This window comes from Salmo trutta, chromosome 9 (assembly GCF_901001165.1).
Source record: "Salmo trutta chromosome 9, fSalTru1.1, whole genome shotgun sequence".
NCBI lineage: Eukaryota > Metazoa > Chordata > Actinopteri > Salmoniformes > Salmonidae > Salmo > Salmo trutta.
In genome coordinates, this window is record NC_042965.1 from 48,081,248 (window position 1) to 48,103,308 (window position 22,061).

The 22,061-nt window shown below is 39.6% G+C and overlaps 1 protein-coding gene across 1 annotated transcript in view; it reads left to right on the plus strand.

The window, feature by feature from the left end:
* Window positions 1–22,061, plus strand: part of dapk1 (death-associated protein kinase 1) — a 178,713-nt gene that overhangs the window by 133,417 nt on the left and 23,235 nt on the right. Inside the window, 5 exon segments of the mRNA XM_029763893.1 lie at window positions 2,974–3,171; window positions 5,636–5,833; window positions 9,412–9,510; window positions 13,763–13,840; window positions 16,615–16,831. Coding sequence (XP_029619753.1) covers window positions 2,974–3,171; window positions 5,636–5,833; window positions 9,412–9,510; window positions 13,763–13,840; window positions 16,615–16,831 — 790 coding nt within the window.

Here is a 22,061-nt window from a genome sequence, read left to right on the forward strand (position 1 = left end):
ATGGGGTATCTCAGGTGTTAACCTGATGGGGTATCTCAGGTGTTAACCTGATGAGGTATCCTAACCTGATGAGGTATCTCAGGTGTTAACCTGATGAGGTATCTCACGTGTTGACCTGATGGGGTATCTCAGGTGTTAACCTGATGAGGTATCTCACGTGTTGACCTGATGGGGTATCTCAGGTGTTAACCTGATGAGGTATCTCAGGTGTTAACCTGATGAGGTATCTCAGGTGTTGACCTGATGAGGTATCTCAGGTGTTGACCTGATGAGGTATCTCAGGTGTTAACCTGATGAGGTATCTCAGGTGTTAACCTGATGAGGTATCTCAGGTGTTAACCTGATGAGGTATCTCAGGTGTTAACCTGATGAGGTATCTCAGGTGTTAACCTGATGAGGTATCTCACGTGTTAACCTGATGAGGTATCTCACGTGTTAACCTGATGAGGTATCTCACGTGTTAACCTGATGGGGTATCTCAGGTGTTAACCTGATGAGGTATCCTAACCTGATGAGGTATCTCAGGTGTTAACCTGATGAGGTATCTCACGTGTTAACCTGATGAGGTATCTCAGGTGTTAACCTGATGGGGTATCTCAGGTGTTAACCTGATGAGGTATCTCAGGTGTTAACCTGATGAGGTATCTCACGTGTTAACCTGATGAGGTATCTCACGTGTTAACCTGATGAGGTATCTCACGTGTTAACCTGATGAGGTACTGTGCATTCAGAAAGTATTCAGACCCCTTGACTTTTTCCACATTTTGTTTCGTTACAGCCTTATTCTAAAATTGATACAATTAAATTTAAAAAATCCTTATCAATCTACACACAACACCCCATAATGACAAAGCAAAAACAGGTGTTTACGTTAGTATTCAGACCCTTTGCTATGAGACTTGAAATTGAGCTCAGGTACATCCTGTTTCCATTGATGATCCTTGAGGTGTTTCTATAACTTGATTGGAGTCCACCTGTGGTAAATTTAATTGGTTGGACATGATTTGGAAAAACACACACCTGTCTATATAAGGTCCCACAGTTGACAGTGCATGTCAGAGCAAAAACCAAGCCATGAAGTCAAAGGAATTGTCCTTAGAGCTCCAAGACAGGATTGTGTCGAGGCACAAATCTGGGGAAGGGTACCAAAACATTTCTGCAGCATTGAAGGTCCCCAAGAACATAGTGGCCTCCATCATTCTTAAATAGAAGAAGTTTGGAACCACCAAGACTCTTCCTACAGCTGGCCGCTCGGCCAAACAATCGGGGGAGAAGGGCCTTGGTCAGGGAGGTGACCAAGAACCCGATGGTCACTCTGACAGAGCTCTAGAGTTCCTCTGTGGAGATGGGAGAACCTTCCAGAAGGATAACCATTTCTGCAACACTTCACCAATCAGACCTTTATGGTAGAGTGGCCAGACAGAAGCCACTCCTCAGTAAAAGGCACTGCTTTGAGTTTGCCACAAGGCACCTAAAGGACTCAGACCAAGAGAAACAAGATTCTCTGGTCTGATGAAACCAAGATTGAACTCTTTGGCCTGAATGCCAAGTGTCACGTTTGGAGGAAACCTTGCACAATCCCTACAGTGGAAGCATGGTGGTGGCAGCATCAAGCTGTGGGGATGTTTTTCAGCGGCAGGGACTGGGAGACTAGTCAGGATCGCGGGGAAAGATGAACGGAGCAAAGTACAGAGATCCTTGATGAAAACCTGCTCCAGTGAGCTGAGGACCTCAGACTGGGTTGAAGGTTCACCTTCCAACAGGACAACAACCCTAAGCACACAGCCAAGACAACACAGGAGTGGCTTTGAGACAGGAGGGATAGCAGCGTTGTTCTGTACCAACCGTTAGATCAGGAGGGATAGCAGCGTTGTTCTGTACCGACCGTTAGATCAGGAGGGATAGCAGTGTTGTTCTGTACCGACCGTTAGATCAGGAGGGATAGCAGTGTTGTTCTGTACCGACCGTTAGATCAGGAGGGATAGCAGCGTTGTTCTGTACCGACCGTTAGATCAGGAGGGATAGCAGCGTTGTTCTGTACCGACCGTTAGATCAGGAGGGATAGCAGCGTTGTTCTGTACCAACCGTTAGATCAGGAGGGATAGCAGTGTTGTTCTGTATAAACCGTTAGATCAGGAGGGATAGCAGTGTTGTTCTGTATAAACCGTTAGATCAGGAGGGATAGCAGCGTTCTGTATAAACCGTTAGATCAGGAGGGATAGCAGCGTTCTGTATAAACCCGTTAGATCAGGAGAGATAGCAGCGTTGTTCTGTACCAACCGTTAGATCAGGAGGGATAGCAGCATTGTTCTGTATAAACCGTTAGATCAGGAGGGATAGCAGCGTTCTGTATAAACCCGTTAGATCAGGAGGGATAGCAGCGTTGTTCTGTACCAACCATTAGATCAGGAGGGATAGCAGCTTTGTTCTGTACCAACCGTTAGATCAGGAGGGATAGCAGCGTTGTTCTGTATAAACCGTTAGATCAGGAGGGATAGCAGCGTTGTTCTGTACCGACCGTTAGATCAGGAGGGATAGCAGCGTTGTTCTGTACCGACCGTTAGATCAGGAGGGATAGCAGCGTTGTTCTGTACCGACCGTTAGATCAGGAGGGATAGCAGCATTGTTCTGTATAAACCATTAGATCAGGAGGGATAGCAGCGTTGTTCTGTACCAACCGTTAGATCAGGAGGGGTATCAGCATTAGAAAAGCACCATGCTGCTGTCTTGTTCTCTCTGACAGATAGTTGTTGACTTGATAATGTAATTTGATAATGTTAGTTGTAAAGAGAACCACAGACAGTTTTTCAAAGCTTAAGGTAGTGGTTAGGATAGTTTTGTGATCATTTTGATTCCACTAGAAGTGAAAAGGAGTGGCATTAAGGCCCAAACCGACTGGTACCAGGCTACTTCAGATAGATTAGGAGCCGCCATGTGGGTATCCTTATAACCCTCCCCTCCTCTCCTCATCAGGAGCAGGAAACCCCGCTCCACTGTGCGTCGTGGCATGGCTACTTCTCGGTGGCCAGGACACTATGCCAGGCGGGGTGCCAGGTTAATGCCAAGAACAGGGAGGGAGAGAGTCCCCTCCTCACCGCCTCTGCCAGGGGGTTCGCTGATATAGTAGAGTGTCTGATAGAACATGGAGCTGACCTCAACTCTACTGACAAGGTAATGCTATGGCTATGACTATACTATTACTATGATATTACTATGCTGTGGCTATATTATTACTATATTATTACTATACTATTACTATGATATTACTATGGCTATGACTATACTATTACTATGATGTGGCTATATTATTACTATATTATTACTATGCTGTGGCTATGCTATGACTATACTATTACTATATTATTACTATGATATTACTATACTGTGGCATTACTATACCATTACTATGATATTACTATATTATTACTATGCTATTACTATATTATTGCTATATTACTATGGTATTACTATTACTATGCTACGACTATACTACCACTATATTATTACTATGATATTACTATATTACTATGATGTTACTACACTATTACTATGATATTACTATACTATTACTATGATATTACTATGCGATGACTATACTATTACTATTATTACTATGGTATTGCTATGACTATTATTACTATGATATTACTATACTATATTATTACTATGATATTACTATGCTATGACTACTATTACTATTATTACTATGATATTGATATGACTATATTATTACTGTGATATTACTATACTATTACTATATTATTACTGTGATATTACTATGATATTGCTATGCCTATTATTACTGTGATATTACTATACTATTACTATGATATTACTATGCTATGACTATACTATTACTATTATAACTATGATACTGCTATGCCTATATTATTACTGTGATCTTACTATACTATTACTATATTATTCCTATTTTATTACTATGATTTTACTATACTATTACTATTATTACTATGATATTGCTATGACTATTATTACTGATATTACCATGCTATTACTATGATATTACTATACTATTACTATGGTATTACTATGATATTACTATGATTATATTATTACTATGATATTACTATACTATTACTATATTATTACTATTTTATTACTATGATATTACTATACTATTACTATATTATTACTATTTTATTACTATGATATTGCTATGCCATGATATTACTGTGATATTACCATGCTATTACTATGATATTACTATACTATTACTATGCTGTTACTATGTTGCTATGCTATGACTATATTACTACTATTATATTACTATGCTATTACTCTATTATTAATAATATTACTATATTATTATTGTGATATTACTATACTATTACTATGTTGGCTATACTATTACTATATTATTACTATGATATTACTATATTACTATATTACTATGATATTGCTATGCTATTACTATGCTATGACTATTATTACTATGATATTACTATACTAGTACTATACCATTACTATGATATCACTATACCATTACTATGATATTACTATATTATTACTATTATATTACTATGCTATTACTATGCCATTACTATACCATTACTATGATATCACAATACCATTACTATGATATTACTATATTATTACTATGATATTACTATGGTATTACTATACCATTACTATGATATCACTATACCATTACTATGATATTACTATATTATTACTATGCCATTACTATACTATTACTATGCTATGACTATACTATTACTATGATATTACTATGCTGTTGCTATGCTATGATGATACTATTACTATATTACTATACTATTACTATGATATTACTGTGCTGTGACTATACTATTACTATATTATTACTATGCTATGGCTATGATATTACTATGATGTTACTATGATTTACTATGATATTACTATACTATTGCTATGACATTACTATGATATTACTATACTATTGCTATGACATTACTATGCTATTAAGATATTACTATACTATTACTATGATATTACTATGCTGTGGCTATGCTATGACTATACTATTACTATAATACTATACTTTTAGTATGATATTACTATGCTATGGCTATACTATTACTATGCTATTACTATGATATTACTATGCTATTGCTATATTACTATACTATTACTATACTATGATATTACTAGAATATTACTGGGATATAGTATTACTATGATATTACTGTGATATTACTAGAATATTACTGGGATATAATATTACTATGATATTACTGTGATATTACTGGGATATAGTATTACTATGATATTACTGTGATATTACTAGAATATTACTGGGATATAGTATTACTATGATATTACTAGAATATTACTGGGATATAGTATTACTATACTATTACTATGATATTACTAGAATATTACTGGGATATAGTATTACTATGATATTACTGTGATATTACTAGAATGTTACTGGGATATAGTATTACTATGATATTACTGTGATATTACTAGAATATTACTGGGATATAGTATTACTATGATATTACTGTGATATTACTAGAATGTTACTGGGATATAGTATTACTATGATATTACTGTGATATTACTAGAATGTTACTGGGCTATAGTATTACTAGTCCTGGTAGAGATCTGTGACGTGGGGCTGTGTGTTCAGGACAGCCACATAGCGCTCCACCTGGCTGTGAGGAGGTGCCAACTGGAGGTGGTCAGATGTCTGCTCCGTCACCGTTGCCCCGTCGACCATCAAGATCGCCACGGCAACACGCCGCTGCACATCGCCTGTAAGGACGGCAACCTGCCCGTTGTCACGACACTGTGTGCTGCCAAGGCATCCCTCGACCTGCCCAACAAGGTAGAGATGCTTTTGTTTTATTAATCAATTGCCCAGGCTCAACCTACCCAGCAAGGTGTATATTATCAATCCCTCAATCTGCCAATCAATTCATCAGTCAATCAATCAATAGCATTATTTTCCATTACAAACGAGGCTTCATATCTCTCTCTGCTAAACAGGACTCCAATATAATCCCATTATAACTGACCTTCTGATTCTGGTACCAGCGTTGTGATATTCATGTATTCTGAGACTGGATTGAAGCCATTTCTGTTATTTTGGTGCAGAGCTCCCCCCCCCCCCCCAAAGGATTGTGGGAGGTGATGTGTATCCAAGAAGAGTGGTGTGTTGGATTTTCCTCTTGAATTAATGTAAACACGACGGTGACGCGTGCTATTGGTTAAGTCCTGTCTGTGACGCATGCTAATGGTAAAGTCCTGTCTGTGACGTGTGCTATTGGTTAAGTCCTGTCTCTGTGATGCGTGCTATTGGTTAAGTCCTGTCTGTGTGATGCGTGCTATTGGTTAAGTCCTGTCTCTGTGATGCGTGCTATTGGTTAAGTCCTGTCTGTGATGCGTGCTATTGGTTAAGTCCTGTCTGTGATGCGTGCTATTGGTTAAGTCCTGTCTGTGATGCGTGCTATTGGTTAAGTCCTGTCTCTGTGATGCGTGCTATTGGTTAAGTCCTGTCTCTGTGATGCGTGCTATTGGTTAAGTCCTGTCTCTGTGATGCGTGCTGTCGTGTCTTTGGCTATGCCGGATTAAGTGATATGACATGCTAACTTATAAAATGATTTTTCTGTAATTAATATTACCTGATTAAGCTAATCATGTAAATGTAATTAACTAGAAAGTCGGGGCACCACGGAAGAATGTTTATAGAGCTGTTATCTTCCGAATAAACTCTTAAAATACTTAGTAATATTTTACATCGATAGCAGTCAATATTAACCCTTATCTTATTTTCAGTCTCATAATGAAAGTTGTAAATTCTTGGTTATCTTCACGAACCCTGGCTAACAAGTTGAATCAGCAATACAAAATTGGGTTTAATTATTTATTTACTAAATACATAACTAATCACACAGAATTACAAATACACAGAACACCAATGATGTCATACAGAAAACGTCCCGGTGGACGGAACCTGGTTACAGAAAGGAAAGGGGGTTGGGCTTGAATGAAAGAGCGGGAAGATTTAGGAACAAAGAAACAGCAGCTATGCTATCGTAAATACATTATCTTATGCATTCTAAATTACCGCCCATTTGGAAAAGGAAAATGCAATAAATATTTACTCTGAGCTGCGCTTCGGTAGATTGGTCGTAGATGCTGGCCGGGTTGGCCAACAGATCTTCCTGTAGTGGAAGAATGTCAATGGTGGTAAATTGGATACGTGGTGGTATCTTCGTCTGGTTGTTAGACTGGATCCGTCGTCCGTCCTTTCCTAGCCCACGTTAGCAGCGGCTAACTCAACGGCTAGGAAGTATCACTTCTGTAGTGAATAAGCTCAAAGTTCATACCAGTTCATACCATAGCTCACGCAGAGGTTTGGCTTAGTTCTGTCCTTGATATGGTTTAGTTAACATGTGTGTCCTTCTAACGTAGAGGCTGCAGACCTCCCGTACTGGAACTCCTGAATGTCTTTTCGTCAAAGGCTTATATAGTGGAAAGGGGGGAAGGAGGTGTTTCATCGTTTATAACCCCTGTCTCTTCACAGGGTTGGGCCACTGATCGAGCAGGGCACTTTCCTTATGAAAACCCAATTCTCTCATTTGGAAGCTAAAATTACATTTAATCTCCTAACAAACAATTTCAATATCAAACATTTCAATTGCATAACAATTCCATGTGACTCTGATAACTAGAGGGTGTATACTTTCTCAGGTACAGTTTATGTCGTCCTGTCATCAATCATAATGTCCCAGATAACAATGAACTGACCTCCATACTCATTACGTTATCAAGCATATTTCCAACTGGTTTTATTACCAAAAGATGGTTCCTTTTCCCCATTTGTTTGATGTTCCCAGACTCTCTATATTTAACACAGGCTATTCAAGTCCTTCAGTAGGGTCAGAGAGAGAGGGGAAGGGAGAAAGGTATTTATGGGGGGGTCATAAACCTTACCCACAGGCCAACGTCATGACAGTGCTATTGGTTAAGTCCTGTCTCTGTGATGCGTGCTATTGGTTAAGTCCTGTCTGTGTGATGCGTGCTATTGGTTAAGTCCTGTCTGTGTGATGCGTGCTATTGGTTAAGTCCTGTCTGTGTGATGCGTGCTATTGGTTAAGTCCTGTCTGTGATGCGTGCTATTGGTTAAGTCCTGTCTGTGATGCGTGCTATTGGTTAAGTCCTGTCTGTGTGATGCGTGCTATTGGTTAAGTCCTGTCTGTGTGATGTGTGCTATTGGTTAAGTCCTGTCTGTGATGCGTGCTATTGGTTAAATCCTGTCTGTGTGATGGGTGCTATTGGTTAAGTCCTGTCTGTGATGCGTGCTATTGGTTAAGTCCTGTCTGTGATGCGTGCTATTGGTTAAGTCCTGTCTGTGATGCGTGCTATTGGTTAAGTCCTGTCTGTGTGATGCGTGCTATTGGTTAAGTCCTGTCTGTGATGCGTGCTATTGGTTAAGTCCTGTCTGTGTGATGCATGCTATTGGTTAAGTCCTGTCTGTGATGCGTGCTATTGGTTAAGTCATGTATGTGTGATGCGTGCTATTGGTTAAGTCCTGTCTGTGATGCGTGCTATTGGTTAAGTCCTGTCTGTGATGCGTGCTATTGGTTAAGTCCTGTCTGTGATGCGTGCTATTGGTTAAGTCGTCTGTGTGATGCGTGCTATTGGTTAAGTCGTCTGTGTGATGCGTGCTATTGGTTAAGTCCTGTCTGTGTGATGCGTGCTATTGGTTAAGTCCTGTCTGTGTGATGCGTGCTATTGGTTAAGTCCTGTCTGTGATGCGTGCTATTGGTTAAGTCCTGTCTGTGATGCGTGCTATTGGTTAAGTCCTGTCTGTGACGCGTGCTATTGGTTAAGTCCTGTCTGTGATGCGTGCTATTGGTTAAGTCCTGTCTGTGTGATGCGTGCTATTGGTTAAGTCCTGTCTGTGTGATGCGTGCTATTGGTTAAGTCCTGTCTGTGTGATGCGTGCTATTGGTTAAGTCCTGTCTGTGTGATGCGTGCTATTGGTTAAGTCCTGTCTGTGTGATGCGTGCTATTGGTTAAGTCCTGTCTGTGTGATGCGTGCTATTGGTCCTCGTTAGGAAGCATCCATCAGACTGGGTTATTAATCAGTCAGATCGTCTGGTTTCTGTTTCTGCTGTTTAACTTCTTTTGCTTTCCTCCTTTACTTTAGGTTTTCTGGTAACACTTCACTAACTGTACCAACGTAACGCTCTGATGACCTTTAACCTCTGTCTCTCTCCAGTATGGCAGGACACCTCTCCACATGGCAGCTATCAACGACCTTCTAGAGGTAGTCTAACCCCTGACCTTTAACCTCTGTCTCTCTCCAGTATGGCAGGACACCTCTCCACATGGCAGCTATCAACGACCTTCTAGAGGTAGTCTAACCCCTGACCTTTAACCTCTGTCTCTCTCCAGTATGGCAGGACACCTCTCCACATGGCAGCTATCAACGACCTTCTAGAGGTAGTCAGACACCTGTGTGTAGCTGGGGCCAATACAGACGCCGTCACCAATGTAAGATATTTAAGCAATAAGGCCTGAGGGGGTGTGGTATACGGCCAATATATCACGGCTGAGGGCTGTTATTAGGCACGACGCAACGCGGAGTGTCTGGATACAGCCTTTAGTCATGATATGTTGGCCATATACCACAAACTCCCGAGGTGCCGTATTGTTATTATAAACTGGTTACTAACGTAATTAGAGCAGTAAAATGGAATGTTTTGTCATACCCATGGTATACGGTCTGGTATTCCACAGCTGTCAGCCAATCAGCATTCAGGGCTCGAACCACCCAGTTTATATTAACTTTGATACCACACCTTTTTTTAAGCACTTCCTGCAGCTGTGTTTCTGGGAAAATTGAAGGTACCAACACGTATCTCTGTGGAACTCCACATTACATTCACATTACTTTACATAAAGCACCTTTCACAGAGTCTCAAATCAAAAGGAAAAATGGAAACTAGTGGGTTGATCTGGTAGCTCTGAAAGATGTTTCTCTGGGGCTTGGTGTCCTGTTGGGTTGTTGTCTGTTTGTTCAGCATAAAGGAAGCAATACCCTGCTGAATAGAGCCTCACAGTAGAGGTGTCATAATACCCATAAAACCTAGCGGTCAAACGGAGAAATGGTTCCATTCATTTTTCCCACTAGGGATTTTAGGAATGTAAGGGCAGTGTTTCGTGTTGGCTAACCCTGGTGCGATGTTTTGATAACCATGGAAATATCTCTCGTACATGGGGACTTTTATCAATACATTTGTCAATATATTAGACCTCTCACTAAAGGCTTCAGTCATACAAATGTTATACTTAAATCCGAACTGGTTCTCTAGCAGATTAGTAAGGATATCTCACCCCATGTTCCCAGAAAGGTCTTTTTCCCTTTAGTCAGATTACAACCTCTCACTTTGGGTTATTTGAAAATGAAATATTCTCCAAAATAACGCTATTTTTCGAACGAGTTATAGAAAGTTGATTTCTGTTTAATCCACCAGAAAAGACAGAACAAATAATACAACAAATATACTAATTGATTAAAAATAAATAAAGACATGTATAATCTTTGTAAATGATATCATAAATAGGACTGGTGCAGTTATGTCACATGTGCTTGTCTTTCGGCCCTGCATTATAGACCAAAACTGGTTAAAGAAAATTGTGATAAATAAAAAGGTATAACATTTTAATTTGAGGACCAAAAAATGTACATTGGTGCCATATAGATTGCAAAATAGTTGGAAAGAGATTTTCAATGTACCGATTCCATGGCACATAGTTTATGAACTGATATGGAAAACGACACCAAATTCAAAACTTAGACCCTTTGCTATGAGAGTTGAAATTGAGTTACATCCCTACTATACAGTTACATCCCTACTGTACAGTTACATCCCTACGATACAGTTACATCTATACAGTTACATCTATACAGTTACATCCCTACTATACAGTTACATCCCTACTATACAGTTACATCTATACAGTTACATCCCTACGATACAGTTACATCTATACAGTTACATCTATACAGTTACATCTATACAGTTACATCCCTACTATACAGTTACATCCCTACGATACAGTTACATCTATACAGTTACGTCCCTACTATACAGTTACATCTATACAGTTACATCTATACAGTTACATCCCTACTATACAGTTACATCCCAACTATACAGTTACATCCCTACTATACAGTTACATCTATACAGTTACATCTATACAGTTACATCCCTACTATACAGTTACATCCCAACTATACAGTTACATCCCTAATATACAGTTACATCTATACAGTTACATCCCTACTATACAGTTACATCCCAACTATACAGTTACATCCCTAATATACAGTTACATCCCTACGATACAGTTACATCCCTACGATACAGTTACATCTATACAGTTACATCCCTACTATACAGCACATCCCTACTATACAGTTACATCCCTACTATACAGTTACATCTATACAGTTACATCTATACAGTTACATCCCTAATATGCAGTTACATCTATACAGTTACATCCCTACTATACAGTTACATCCCAACTATACAGTTACATCCCTAATATACAGTTACATCTATACAGTTACATCCCTACTATACAGTTACATCCCTACTATACAGTTACATCTATACAGTTACAGCCCTACTATACAGTTACATCTATACAGTTACATCTATACAGTTACGTCCCTACTATACAGTTACATCTATACAGTTACGTCCCTACTATACAGTTACATCCCTACTATACAGTTACATCCCTACTATACAGTTACATCTACACAGTTACATCACTACTGTACAGTTATATCTATACAGTTACATCTATACAGTTACGTCCCTACTATACAGTTACATCCCTACTATACAGTTACATCACTACTGTACAGTTACATCTATACAGTTACATCACTACTGTACAGTTACATCTATACAGTTACATCCCTACTATACAGTTACATCACTACTGTACAGTTACATCTATACAGTTACATCACTACTGTACAGTTATATCTATACAGTTACATCTTTACAGTTACATCCCTACTGTACAGTTACATCTATACAGTTACATCTATACAGTTACATCCCTACGATACAGTTACATCCCTACTGTACAGTTACATCTATACAGTTACATCTATACAGTTACATCCCTGCTATACAGTTACATCCCTACTATACAGTTACATCCCTACTGTACAGTTACATCTATACAGTTACATCCCTACTATACAGTTACATCCCTACTATACAGTTACATCCCTACTGTACAGTTACATCTATACAGTTACGTCCCTACCATACAGTTACATCCCTACTGTATAGTTACATCTATACTGTTACATCTATACAGTTACATCTATACAGTTACATCCCTACGATACAGTTACATCCCTACTATACAGTTATGTTCCATCTATACTGTTACATCTATACAGTTACATCTATACAGTTACATCCCTACTATACTGTTACATCTATACTGTTACATCTATACAGTTACATCTATACAGTTACATCCCTACGATACAGTTACATCCCTACTATACAGTTATGTTCCATCTATACTGTTACATCTATACAGTTACATCCCTACGATACAGTTACATCCCTACTATACAGTTATGTTCCATCTATACAGTTACGTCCCTACTATACAGTTACATCTATACAGTTACGTCCCTACTATACAGTTACATCTATACAGTTATGTTCCATCTATACAGTTACGTCCCTACGATACAGTTACATCCCTACTATACAGTTACATCTATACAGTTACATCTATACAGTTACATCCCTACGATACAGTTACATCCCTACTATACAGTTACATCCCTACTATACAGTTACATCTATACAGTTACATCTATACAGTTACATCTATACAGTTACATCCCAACTATACAGTTACATCTATACAGTTACATCCCTACTATACAGTTACATCCCTACTATACAGTTCCATCTATACAGTTATGTTCCATCTATACAGTTACATCCCTACTATACAGTTACATCTATACAGTTACGTCCCTACTATACAGTTATATCTATACAGTTACATCTATACAGTTACGTCCCTACTATACAGTTACATCCCTACTATACAGTTACATCTATACAGTTACATCTATACAGTTACATCCCTACTATACAGTTACATCTATACAGTTACGTCCCTACTATACAGTTACATCTATACAGTTACATCTATACAGTTACATCCCTACTATACAGTTACATCTATACAGTTACATCCCTACTATACAGTTACATCCCTACTATACAGTTACATCTATACAGTTACATCCCTACTATACAGTTACATCCCTACGATACAGTTACATCCCTACTATACAGTTACATCCCTACGATACAGTTACATCCCTACTATACAGTTACATCCCTACGATACAGTTACATCCCTACTGTACAGTTGCATCCCTACGATACAGTTACATCCCTACTATACAGTTACATCCCTACGATACAGTTACATCCCTACTATACAGTTACATCTCTACGATACAGTTATGTCCCTACTATACAGTTACATCTCTACGATACAGTTATGTCCCTACTGTACAGCGTCGTGTGTGTTATTCTCACTCTCTTTCTCTCCCCCTTTTCTCCTTCCCCCCTTTCTCTCTGTCCCTCCCCCTCCCTCCCCCTCCCTCCTTCCCTCTCCCTCCCTCCCTCTTCCCCCTCCCTCTCCCCCTCCCTCCCTCCCTCTCTCTCCTCAGGATGGTAAAACAGCAGAAGATGTGGCAGTGCAGGAGCAGCAGGAGCATGTTGCTGTGCTACTGGGTAAACTGAAGAAGGTACTGCATCTCTGTGGTTCTCCACAATACATACAACCATTATGTTTTTATTTAACTAGGAACAGTGGGTTAACCTCCTCCACAATACATACAACCATTATGTTTTTATCACAATACATACAACCATTATGTTTTTATCACAATACATACAACCATTATGTTTTTATCACAATACATACAACCATTATGTTTTTATCACAATACAGGAACAGTGGGTTAACTGCCTTGTTCAGGGGCAGAACGACAGATTTATACCTTGTCAGCTCGGAGATTTGATTTGATCTGGCCCAACACTCTAACCACTAGGCTACCTGCCGCCCCTTTAACCTCAGCCTGCATCAGACCAGCATACCATGCCAGGTCCCATCCTTTTTCTTCTCTCGATCTCTCTATCAATTAAATTCAAAGCGGCTTTATTGCCAAAGCAACTGAAAAAACTAAAACAAAACAACGACAAAAATCACAAAGTGAATTACACACACACATTTCACACACACAACACATTTCACACACACAACACATTTCACACACACACAACACATTTCACACACACACAACACATTTCACACACAACACATTTCACACACAACACATTTCACACACACAACACATTTCACACACACACAACACATTTCACACACACACAACACATTTCACACACACACACATTTCACACACAACACATTTCACACACACACATTTCACACACACACAACACATTTCAAGAGAATAACAACATTTCAAATATGTTAGTGGTTGAAAATGAAAAATGAAAAAACATTTAAAATGTTACATCAGATATTTGGTGTTGTGACAATGTGCAGATAGTACTATGTATGAATGATGGGGAAATAAATAGGGGAAATAAATAGGCAGATAAATATAAGATATATTTCCATCGGTGTTTCTGACCCACTGGTTGACCTTTTCTTGTAGCAGCAGGTCACACATTTTGCTGCTGTGATTGGACACTGTGTGCGATATTCCGCCTTCAGAATTGTCAAAATTATATTGGTTTTCATATTATTTGTGGGTTTGTGTAATTTGAATTGAATCTCAATCTCTGTTCCTTCAGAAAGTATAATGTCAAAGTGGAATTATGTTTTTCCAAACAGCCATGAATTTAAAATAGGTTTAAATTGAGATTTTTTTTGTCACTGGCTACTACACACAATACCCTATAATGTCAAAGTGGAAATATGTTTTTTTATATATGTTTAAACCCCTTGACTTTTTTCCACATTTTGTTGTGTTACACCTTAATTTAAAATGTTTTAAATTGATTGTTTTGTCACTGGCTTACACAATACCCCATAATGTCAAAGTTCACATTTTTACAAATAAATAAAAAATGAAAAGCTGAAATGTCTTCAGTCAGTATTCAACCCCTGTGTTATGGCCTAAAACAGTTCAGGAGTAATAATGTGCTTAACAAGTCACATAATAAGTTGCAATAATAGTGTTTAACATCATTTTTGAATGACTCCCTCATCTCTGTATCCCACACATACAGTTGAAGTGGGAAGTTTACATACACCTTAGCCAAATACATTTAAACTCAGTTTTTCACAATTCCTGACATTTAATCCTAGTAAAAATTCCCTATTTTAGGTCAGTTAGGATCACCACTTTATTTTAAGAATGTGAAATGTCAGAATAATAGTAGAGAGAGAGATTTATTTCAGCTTTCATTTCTTTCATCACATTTCCAGTGGGTCAGAAGTTTACAAACACTCAATTGGTATTTGGTAGCATTGCCTTTAAATTGTTTAACTTGGGTCAAACGTTTTGGGTAGCCTTCCACAAGCTTCCCACAATAAGTTGGGTGAATTTTGGCCCATTCCTCCTGAAAGAGCTGGTGTAACTGAGTCAGGTTTGTAGGCCTCCTTGCTCTCACACGCTTTTTCAGTTCTGCCCACAAATGTTCTTTAGGATGGAGGTCAGGCTTTGTGATGGCCACTCCAATACCTTGACTTTGTTGTCCTTAACTTCCGATTTCAACTGTACAATTATCTGTAAGGTCCCTCAGTCGAGCAGTGAATTTCGAACACAGATTCAACCACAAAGACCAGAGTGGTTTTCCAATGCCTCACAAAGAAGGGCACCTATTGGTAGATGGGTAAAAAAAAAAAAAAATTAAAGCAGACATTGAAAAGCATGGTGAAAATATTAATTTCACTTTGGATGGTGTATCAATGCAGGCCAAAATACAGGCGTCCTAACTTAGTTGCCAGAGAGGAAGGAACGTGCTTGTGTATAATTGCTGGTTATTGCTCCATATAATAATGATATGGTACAAAATATATATACATTTTTATGAACCGCTGTTGTATTATTTAGCACCTCTGAAAGGGCTTTACATTGTAGAGAAACTCACCTCATCCATTTGACTAGTTAAATGCATCCTCCCTCCCTCCCTCTCTCCCTCCCCCATCCTCCTTCCCTTCCTTCCCATCCTCCTTCCCATCTTCCCTCCTTCCCTCCCTCCTTCCATCCCTCCCTCCTTCTCTTTCTCAGCATATGACAGAAGGGAAGTGTCCGTTCATAAAAGTTTCCACCGCTACCTCAGGTCCATAGTAGTATTTCTCTTCCCTCCCTCCCTCCCTCCCTCCCTCCAATATAAGTTTCCACCGCTACCTCAGGTCCATAGTAGTATTTATCCTCCCTCCCTCCCTCCCTCCCATAAAAGTTTCCACCGCTACCTCAGGTCCATAGTAGTGTATCTCTTCACTCAGTAGTTATATGATCTGATTGCTCCCCGTCCCCCTCTCCAGAACAGCCATAAAGCCAGCTACATCCAGGCCCTGCGTCCCACCAGCACCCCCCAGCCCCGGGTCAAGCTGAAGCTGCTGGGCCACTGTGGCTGTGGGAAGAGCTCCCTCCTGGAGAGTCTGAAGTGTGGCATCCTAAGGGGCTTCTTCAGGAGGAGACGACCACGGGGCAACAACACCGCACGACATCCCAACTCACCCATGGACGGCAAGGCTGCAGGTAGGCTTCGCGCGCGCACACACACACACACACATGCACAGGGACACACGGATTTTAATGGCTGAGGATGAACCGTAGCCACGTAGCGAGGCCCAGGATAAGTTATTACTTATCTCCACCCCAACTCCCCAGCTCACCATAGTGGGATCATATTGTTAGGATGTTCATGTCTCTGCCAAGGGCTTTGTTTGACAGGAAAACAGCCAGTATAGACAGAATGGTAGTATAGTAAACAGGTAATATAGTGTATAGACAGTATGGTAGTATAGTAAACAGTCAGTATAGGGTATAGACAGTAAACAGTCAGTATAGTGTATAGACAGTAAACAGTCGGTATAGCCAGTATGGTAGTATAGTAAACAGGCAGTATAGTGTATAGACAGTATGGTAGTATAGTAAACAGGTAGTAAAGTGTATAGTCAGTAAACAGTCAGTATAGACAGTATGATAGTATAGTAAACAGGTAGTATAGACAGTATGGTAGTATAGTAAACAGGTAGTATAGACAGTATGGTAGTATAGTAAACAGGTAATATAATGTATAGTAAACAGGTAGTAAAGTGTATAGACAGTAAACAGTCAGTATAGACAGTATGATAGTATAGTAAACAGGTAGTATAGACAGTATGGTAGTATAGTAAACAGGTAGTATAGACAGTATGGTAGTATAGTAAACAGGTAATATAATGTATAGACAGTATACTGGTATAGTAAACAGTCAGTATAGGGTATAGACAGTAAACAGTCGGTATAGCCAGTATGGTAGTATAGTAAACAGGCAGTATAGTGTATAGACAGTATGGTAGTATAGTAAACAGTCAGTATAGACAGTATGGTAGTATAGTAAACAGTCAGTATAGGGTATAGACAGTAAACAGTCAGTATAGACAGTATGGTAGTATAGTAAACAGTCAGTATAGGGTATAGACAGTAAACAGTCAGTATAGACAGTATGGTAGTATAGTAAACAGTCAGTATAGTGTAAACAGCCAGTATGGTAGTATAGTAAACAGTCAGTATAGACAGTATGGTAGTATAGTAAACAGGTAGTATAGTGTATAGACAGTATGGTAGTATAGTAAACAGGTAGTAAAGTGTATAGACAGTAAACAGTTAGTATAGTGTATAGACAGTATGGTAGTATAGTAAACAGTCAGTATAGACAGTATGGTAGTATAGTAAACAGTCAGTATAGACAGTATGGTAGTATAGTAAACAGTCAGTATAGTGTATATACAGTATGGTGGATTAGGAAACAGTCAGTATAGTGTATAGACAGTATGGTGGATTAGGAAACAGTCAGTATAGACAGTATGGTAGTATAGTAAACAGTCAGTATGGTAGTATAGTAAACAGTCAGTATAGTGTATAGACAGTATGGTAGTATAGTAAACAGGTAGTAAAGTGTATAGACAGTAAACAGTCAGTATAGTGTATAGACAGTATGGTAGTATAGTAAACAGTCAGTATAGGGTATAGACAGTATGGTGGATTAGGAAACAGTCAGTATAGACAGTATGGTAGTATAGTAAACAGTCAGTATAGTGTATAGACAGTATGATGGATTAGGAAACAGTCAGTATAGACAGTATGGTAGTATAGTAAACAGCCAGTATGGTAGTATAGTAAACAGGTAGTGTAGACAGTATGGTGGATTAGGAAACAGTCAGTATAGTGTATAGACAGTATGGTGGATTAGGAAACAGTCAGTATAGACAGTATGGTAGTATAGTAAACAGTCAGTATCATGTATAGACAGTATGATGGTATAGATAAGTCAGTATAGGGTATAGACAGTATGGTAGTATAGTAAACAGTCAGTATAGTGTATAGACAGTATGGTGGTATAGTAAACAGTCAGTATAGTGTATAGACAGTATGGTGAATTAGGAAACAGTCAGTATAGACAGTATGATAGTATAGTAAACAGTCAGTATAGGGTATAGACAGTATGGTAGTATAGTAAACAGTCAGTATAGTGTATAGACAGTATGGTGGATTAGGAAACAGTCAGTATAGACAGTATGGTAGTATAGTAAACAGTCAGTATAGACAGTATGGTAGTATTGTAGAGTGCTTCCCAACCTTTTTTGAACCATGATTGGTAATGGCGTCAGAGGGGGCGGCTGCCATTTTATGGGCTCCTAGCCAACTGTGCTATTCAATTTTTTTCGCATTGTTTGTAATTTATTTTGTACATAATGTTGCTGCTACCGTCTCTTATAACCAAAAAGAGCTTCTGGACATCAGAACAGTGATTATTCACCTCAAACTGGACCAAAAAAATTATTTAATGAGTCCGACGCGAAGGATATACTGCTTCTCTGAGACCAGGCTCAAATCCCCGCCATCCATGTGAAAAGAAGACGGAGGAACAGTGGGAGGAGATTGGGGTGCCTTGTGAGAATTTGTCGTCAAGTGGGTAACCCGCCTCTACCATCCGTTCTATTGGCCAACGTGCAATCACTGGAGAATAAACTGGATGAGCTCCGTTCAAGACTATCCTACCAACGAGACATTAACTGACATCACCTCATACAAGTACTTGGGAGTATGGCTAGACGGTAGACTGTCCTCTCAGCACATCAAAGCTGCAGGATAAGGTTAAATCTAGACTTGGTTTCCTCTATCGTAATCGCTCCTCTTTCACCCCAGCTGCCAAACTAACCCTGATTCAGATGACCATCCTACCCATGCTAGATTACGAAGACATAATTTATAGATCAGCAGGTAAGGGTGTTCGAGTGGCTAGATGTTCTTTACCATTCGGACATCAGACTTGCCACCAATGCTCCTTATAGGACACATCACTGCACTCTATACTCCTCTGTAAACCGTTCATCTCTGTATACCCGTCGCAAGACCCACTGGTTGATGCTTATTTATAAAACCCTCTTAGGCCTCACTCCCCCCTATCTGAGATACCTACTGCAGCCCTCATCCTCCACATACAACACCCGTTCACTCCCCCCTATCTGAGATATCTACTGCAGCACTCATCCTCCACATACAACACCCGTTCTGCCAGTCACATTCTGTTAAAGGTCCCCAAAGCACACACATCCCTGGGTCGCTCCTCTTTTCAGTTCGCTGCAGCTAGCGACTGGAACGAGCTGCAACAAACACTCAAACTGGACAGTTTTATCTCCATCTCTTCATTCAAAGACTCAATCATGGACACTCTTACTGACAGTTGTGGCTGCTTTGTGTGATGTATTGTTGTCTCTACCTTCTTGTCCTTTGTGCTGTTGTCTGTGCCCAATAATGTTTGTACCATGTTTTGTGTTGCTACCATGTTGTTGTCATGTTGTGTTGCTACCATGTTGTTGTTAAGTTGCTACCATGTTGTGTTGCTGCCATGTTGTGTTGCTGCCATGTTGTTGTTAAGTTGCTACCATGTTGTGTTGCTACCATGTTGTTGTTAAGTTGCTACCATGCTGTGTTTTCATGTGTTGCTGTCTTGCTTTGTTGTTGTCTTAGGTCTCTCTTTATGTAGTGTTGTGTTGTCTCGTTGTGATGTGTGTTTGGTCCTATATTTATATTGTATTTTTATTTTAATCCTAGGCCCCCATCCTCGTTGGAGGCCTCTTGCACTTTTGGTTGGCCGTCATTATAAATAAGAATTTGCTCCTAACTGACTTGCCTAGTTAAATAAAAGTTAAATAAGATATTAGAGTTTTTATTAATTTTATGTTTCACCGAGTCGTGGCTGAACGACGACACGGATAATGTACATTTGGCTGGGATTTCTGTGCATCGGCAGGACAGAACAGCTACGTCTGATAAGACAAGGGGTGGGGGGTGTGTCTATTTGTCAATAGCAGCTGTTCGCCCGATGTCTAATATTAAAGAAGTCTCGAGGTATTGCTCGCCTGAGGTAGAATACCTCATAATAACCTGTAGACCACACAATCTACCAAGAGAGTTTTCATCTATATTATTTGTAGCCGTTTATTTACCACCACCCAGAAGCGGCGCTCCTAGTGACCGGGGAATTTAATGCAAACTTAAATCAGTTTTACCAAATTTTACCAGCATGTTAAATGTGCAACCAGAGGGAAAGAAACACTAGACCACCTTTACTCCACACACAGAGACGCGTACAAAGCTCTCCCTCGCCCTCCATTTGGCAACTCTGACCATAATTCTATCCTCCTGATTCCCGCTTACAAGCAAAAACTAAAGCAGGAAGTACCAGTGACTCGCTCAATACGGAAGTGGTCAGATGACACAGATGCTACGCTAAATGACTGTTAGCACAGACTGGAATATGTTCCAGGATTCATCCACTGGCATTGAGGAGTATACCACATCAGTCACCGGCTTCATCAATAAGTGCATCGACGACGTCGTACCCACAGTGACCGTACGTACATATCCCAACCAAAAGCCATGGATTACAGGCAACATCCGCATCGAGCTAAAGGCTAGAGCTGCCGCTTTCAAGGAGATGGACACTAATTCGGACACTTGTAAGAAATACTGCTATGCCCTCAGACAAACCATCAAACAAGCAAAGTGCGTACGGCCCAGTACAGCCCTGGGGCCAAGCTTCCTGCTATCCAGGACCTATATAATAGGCAGTGTCAGCGGAAAGGCCATAAAATTGTCAGAGACTCCAGTCACCCAAGTCATAGACTGTTTTCTCTGCTACCGCACGGCAAGAGGTACCGGAGCGCCAAGTCCAAGACCAAAAGGCTCCTGTACAGCTTCTACCCCCAAGACATAAGACTGCTGAACAATGAATCAAATAGCCACCGGACTGTTTACATTGACCCCCCCCTCCATTTGTTTTGTACACTGCTGCTACTCGCTGTTTATTATCTATGCGTAGGCACTTCACCCCTACCTACATGTACAAATGACCTCAACTAGCCTGTACCCCCGCACATTTGACTTGTAAGCATTTCACGATAAGGTCTACGCTTGTTGTATTCGGCGCATGTGACAAATAAAGTTGGATTTGATTTACTAGAAACAAACTCAGTTTACCCTTTTATCTGTGGATTAATTAGAGGACCTTTTGCATTTCAGGTAAAATAACAACCCAATGTTTATATCCCAGGACAAATTAGCTAGCAACAGCAAGCTATCTAGCTAAATTACTATAAATGTTTAATGCTTTTTGACCTCTCCCCAAATTTATATAGTTGTTTCAGAGTTTGTTTTGATATTTCAACCTACGTGTCGTTATCAGATCTGGTGTGGATGGACAAAATCAACATGTGAT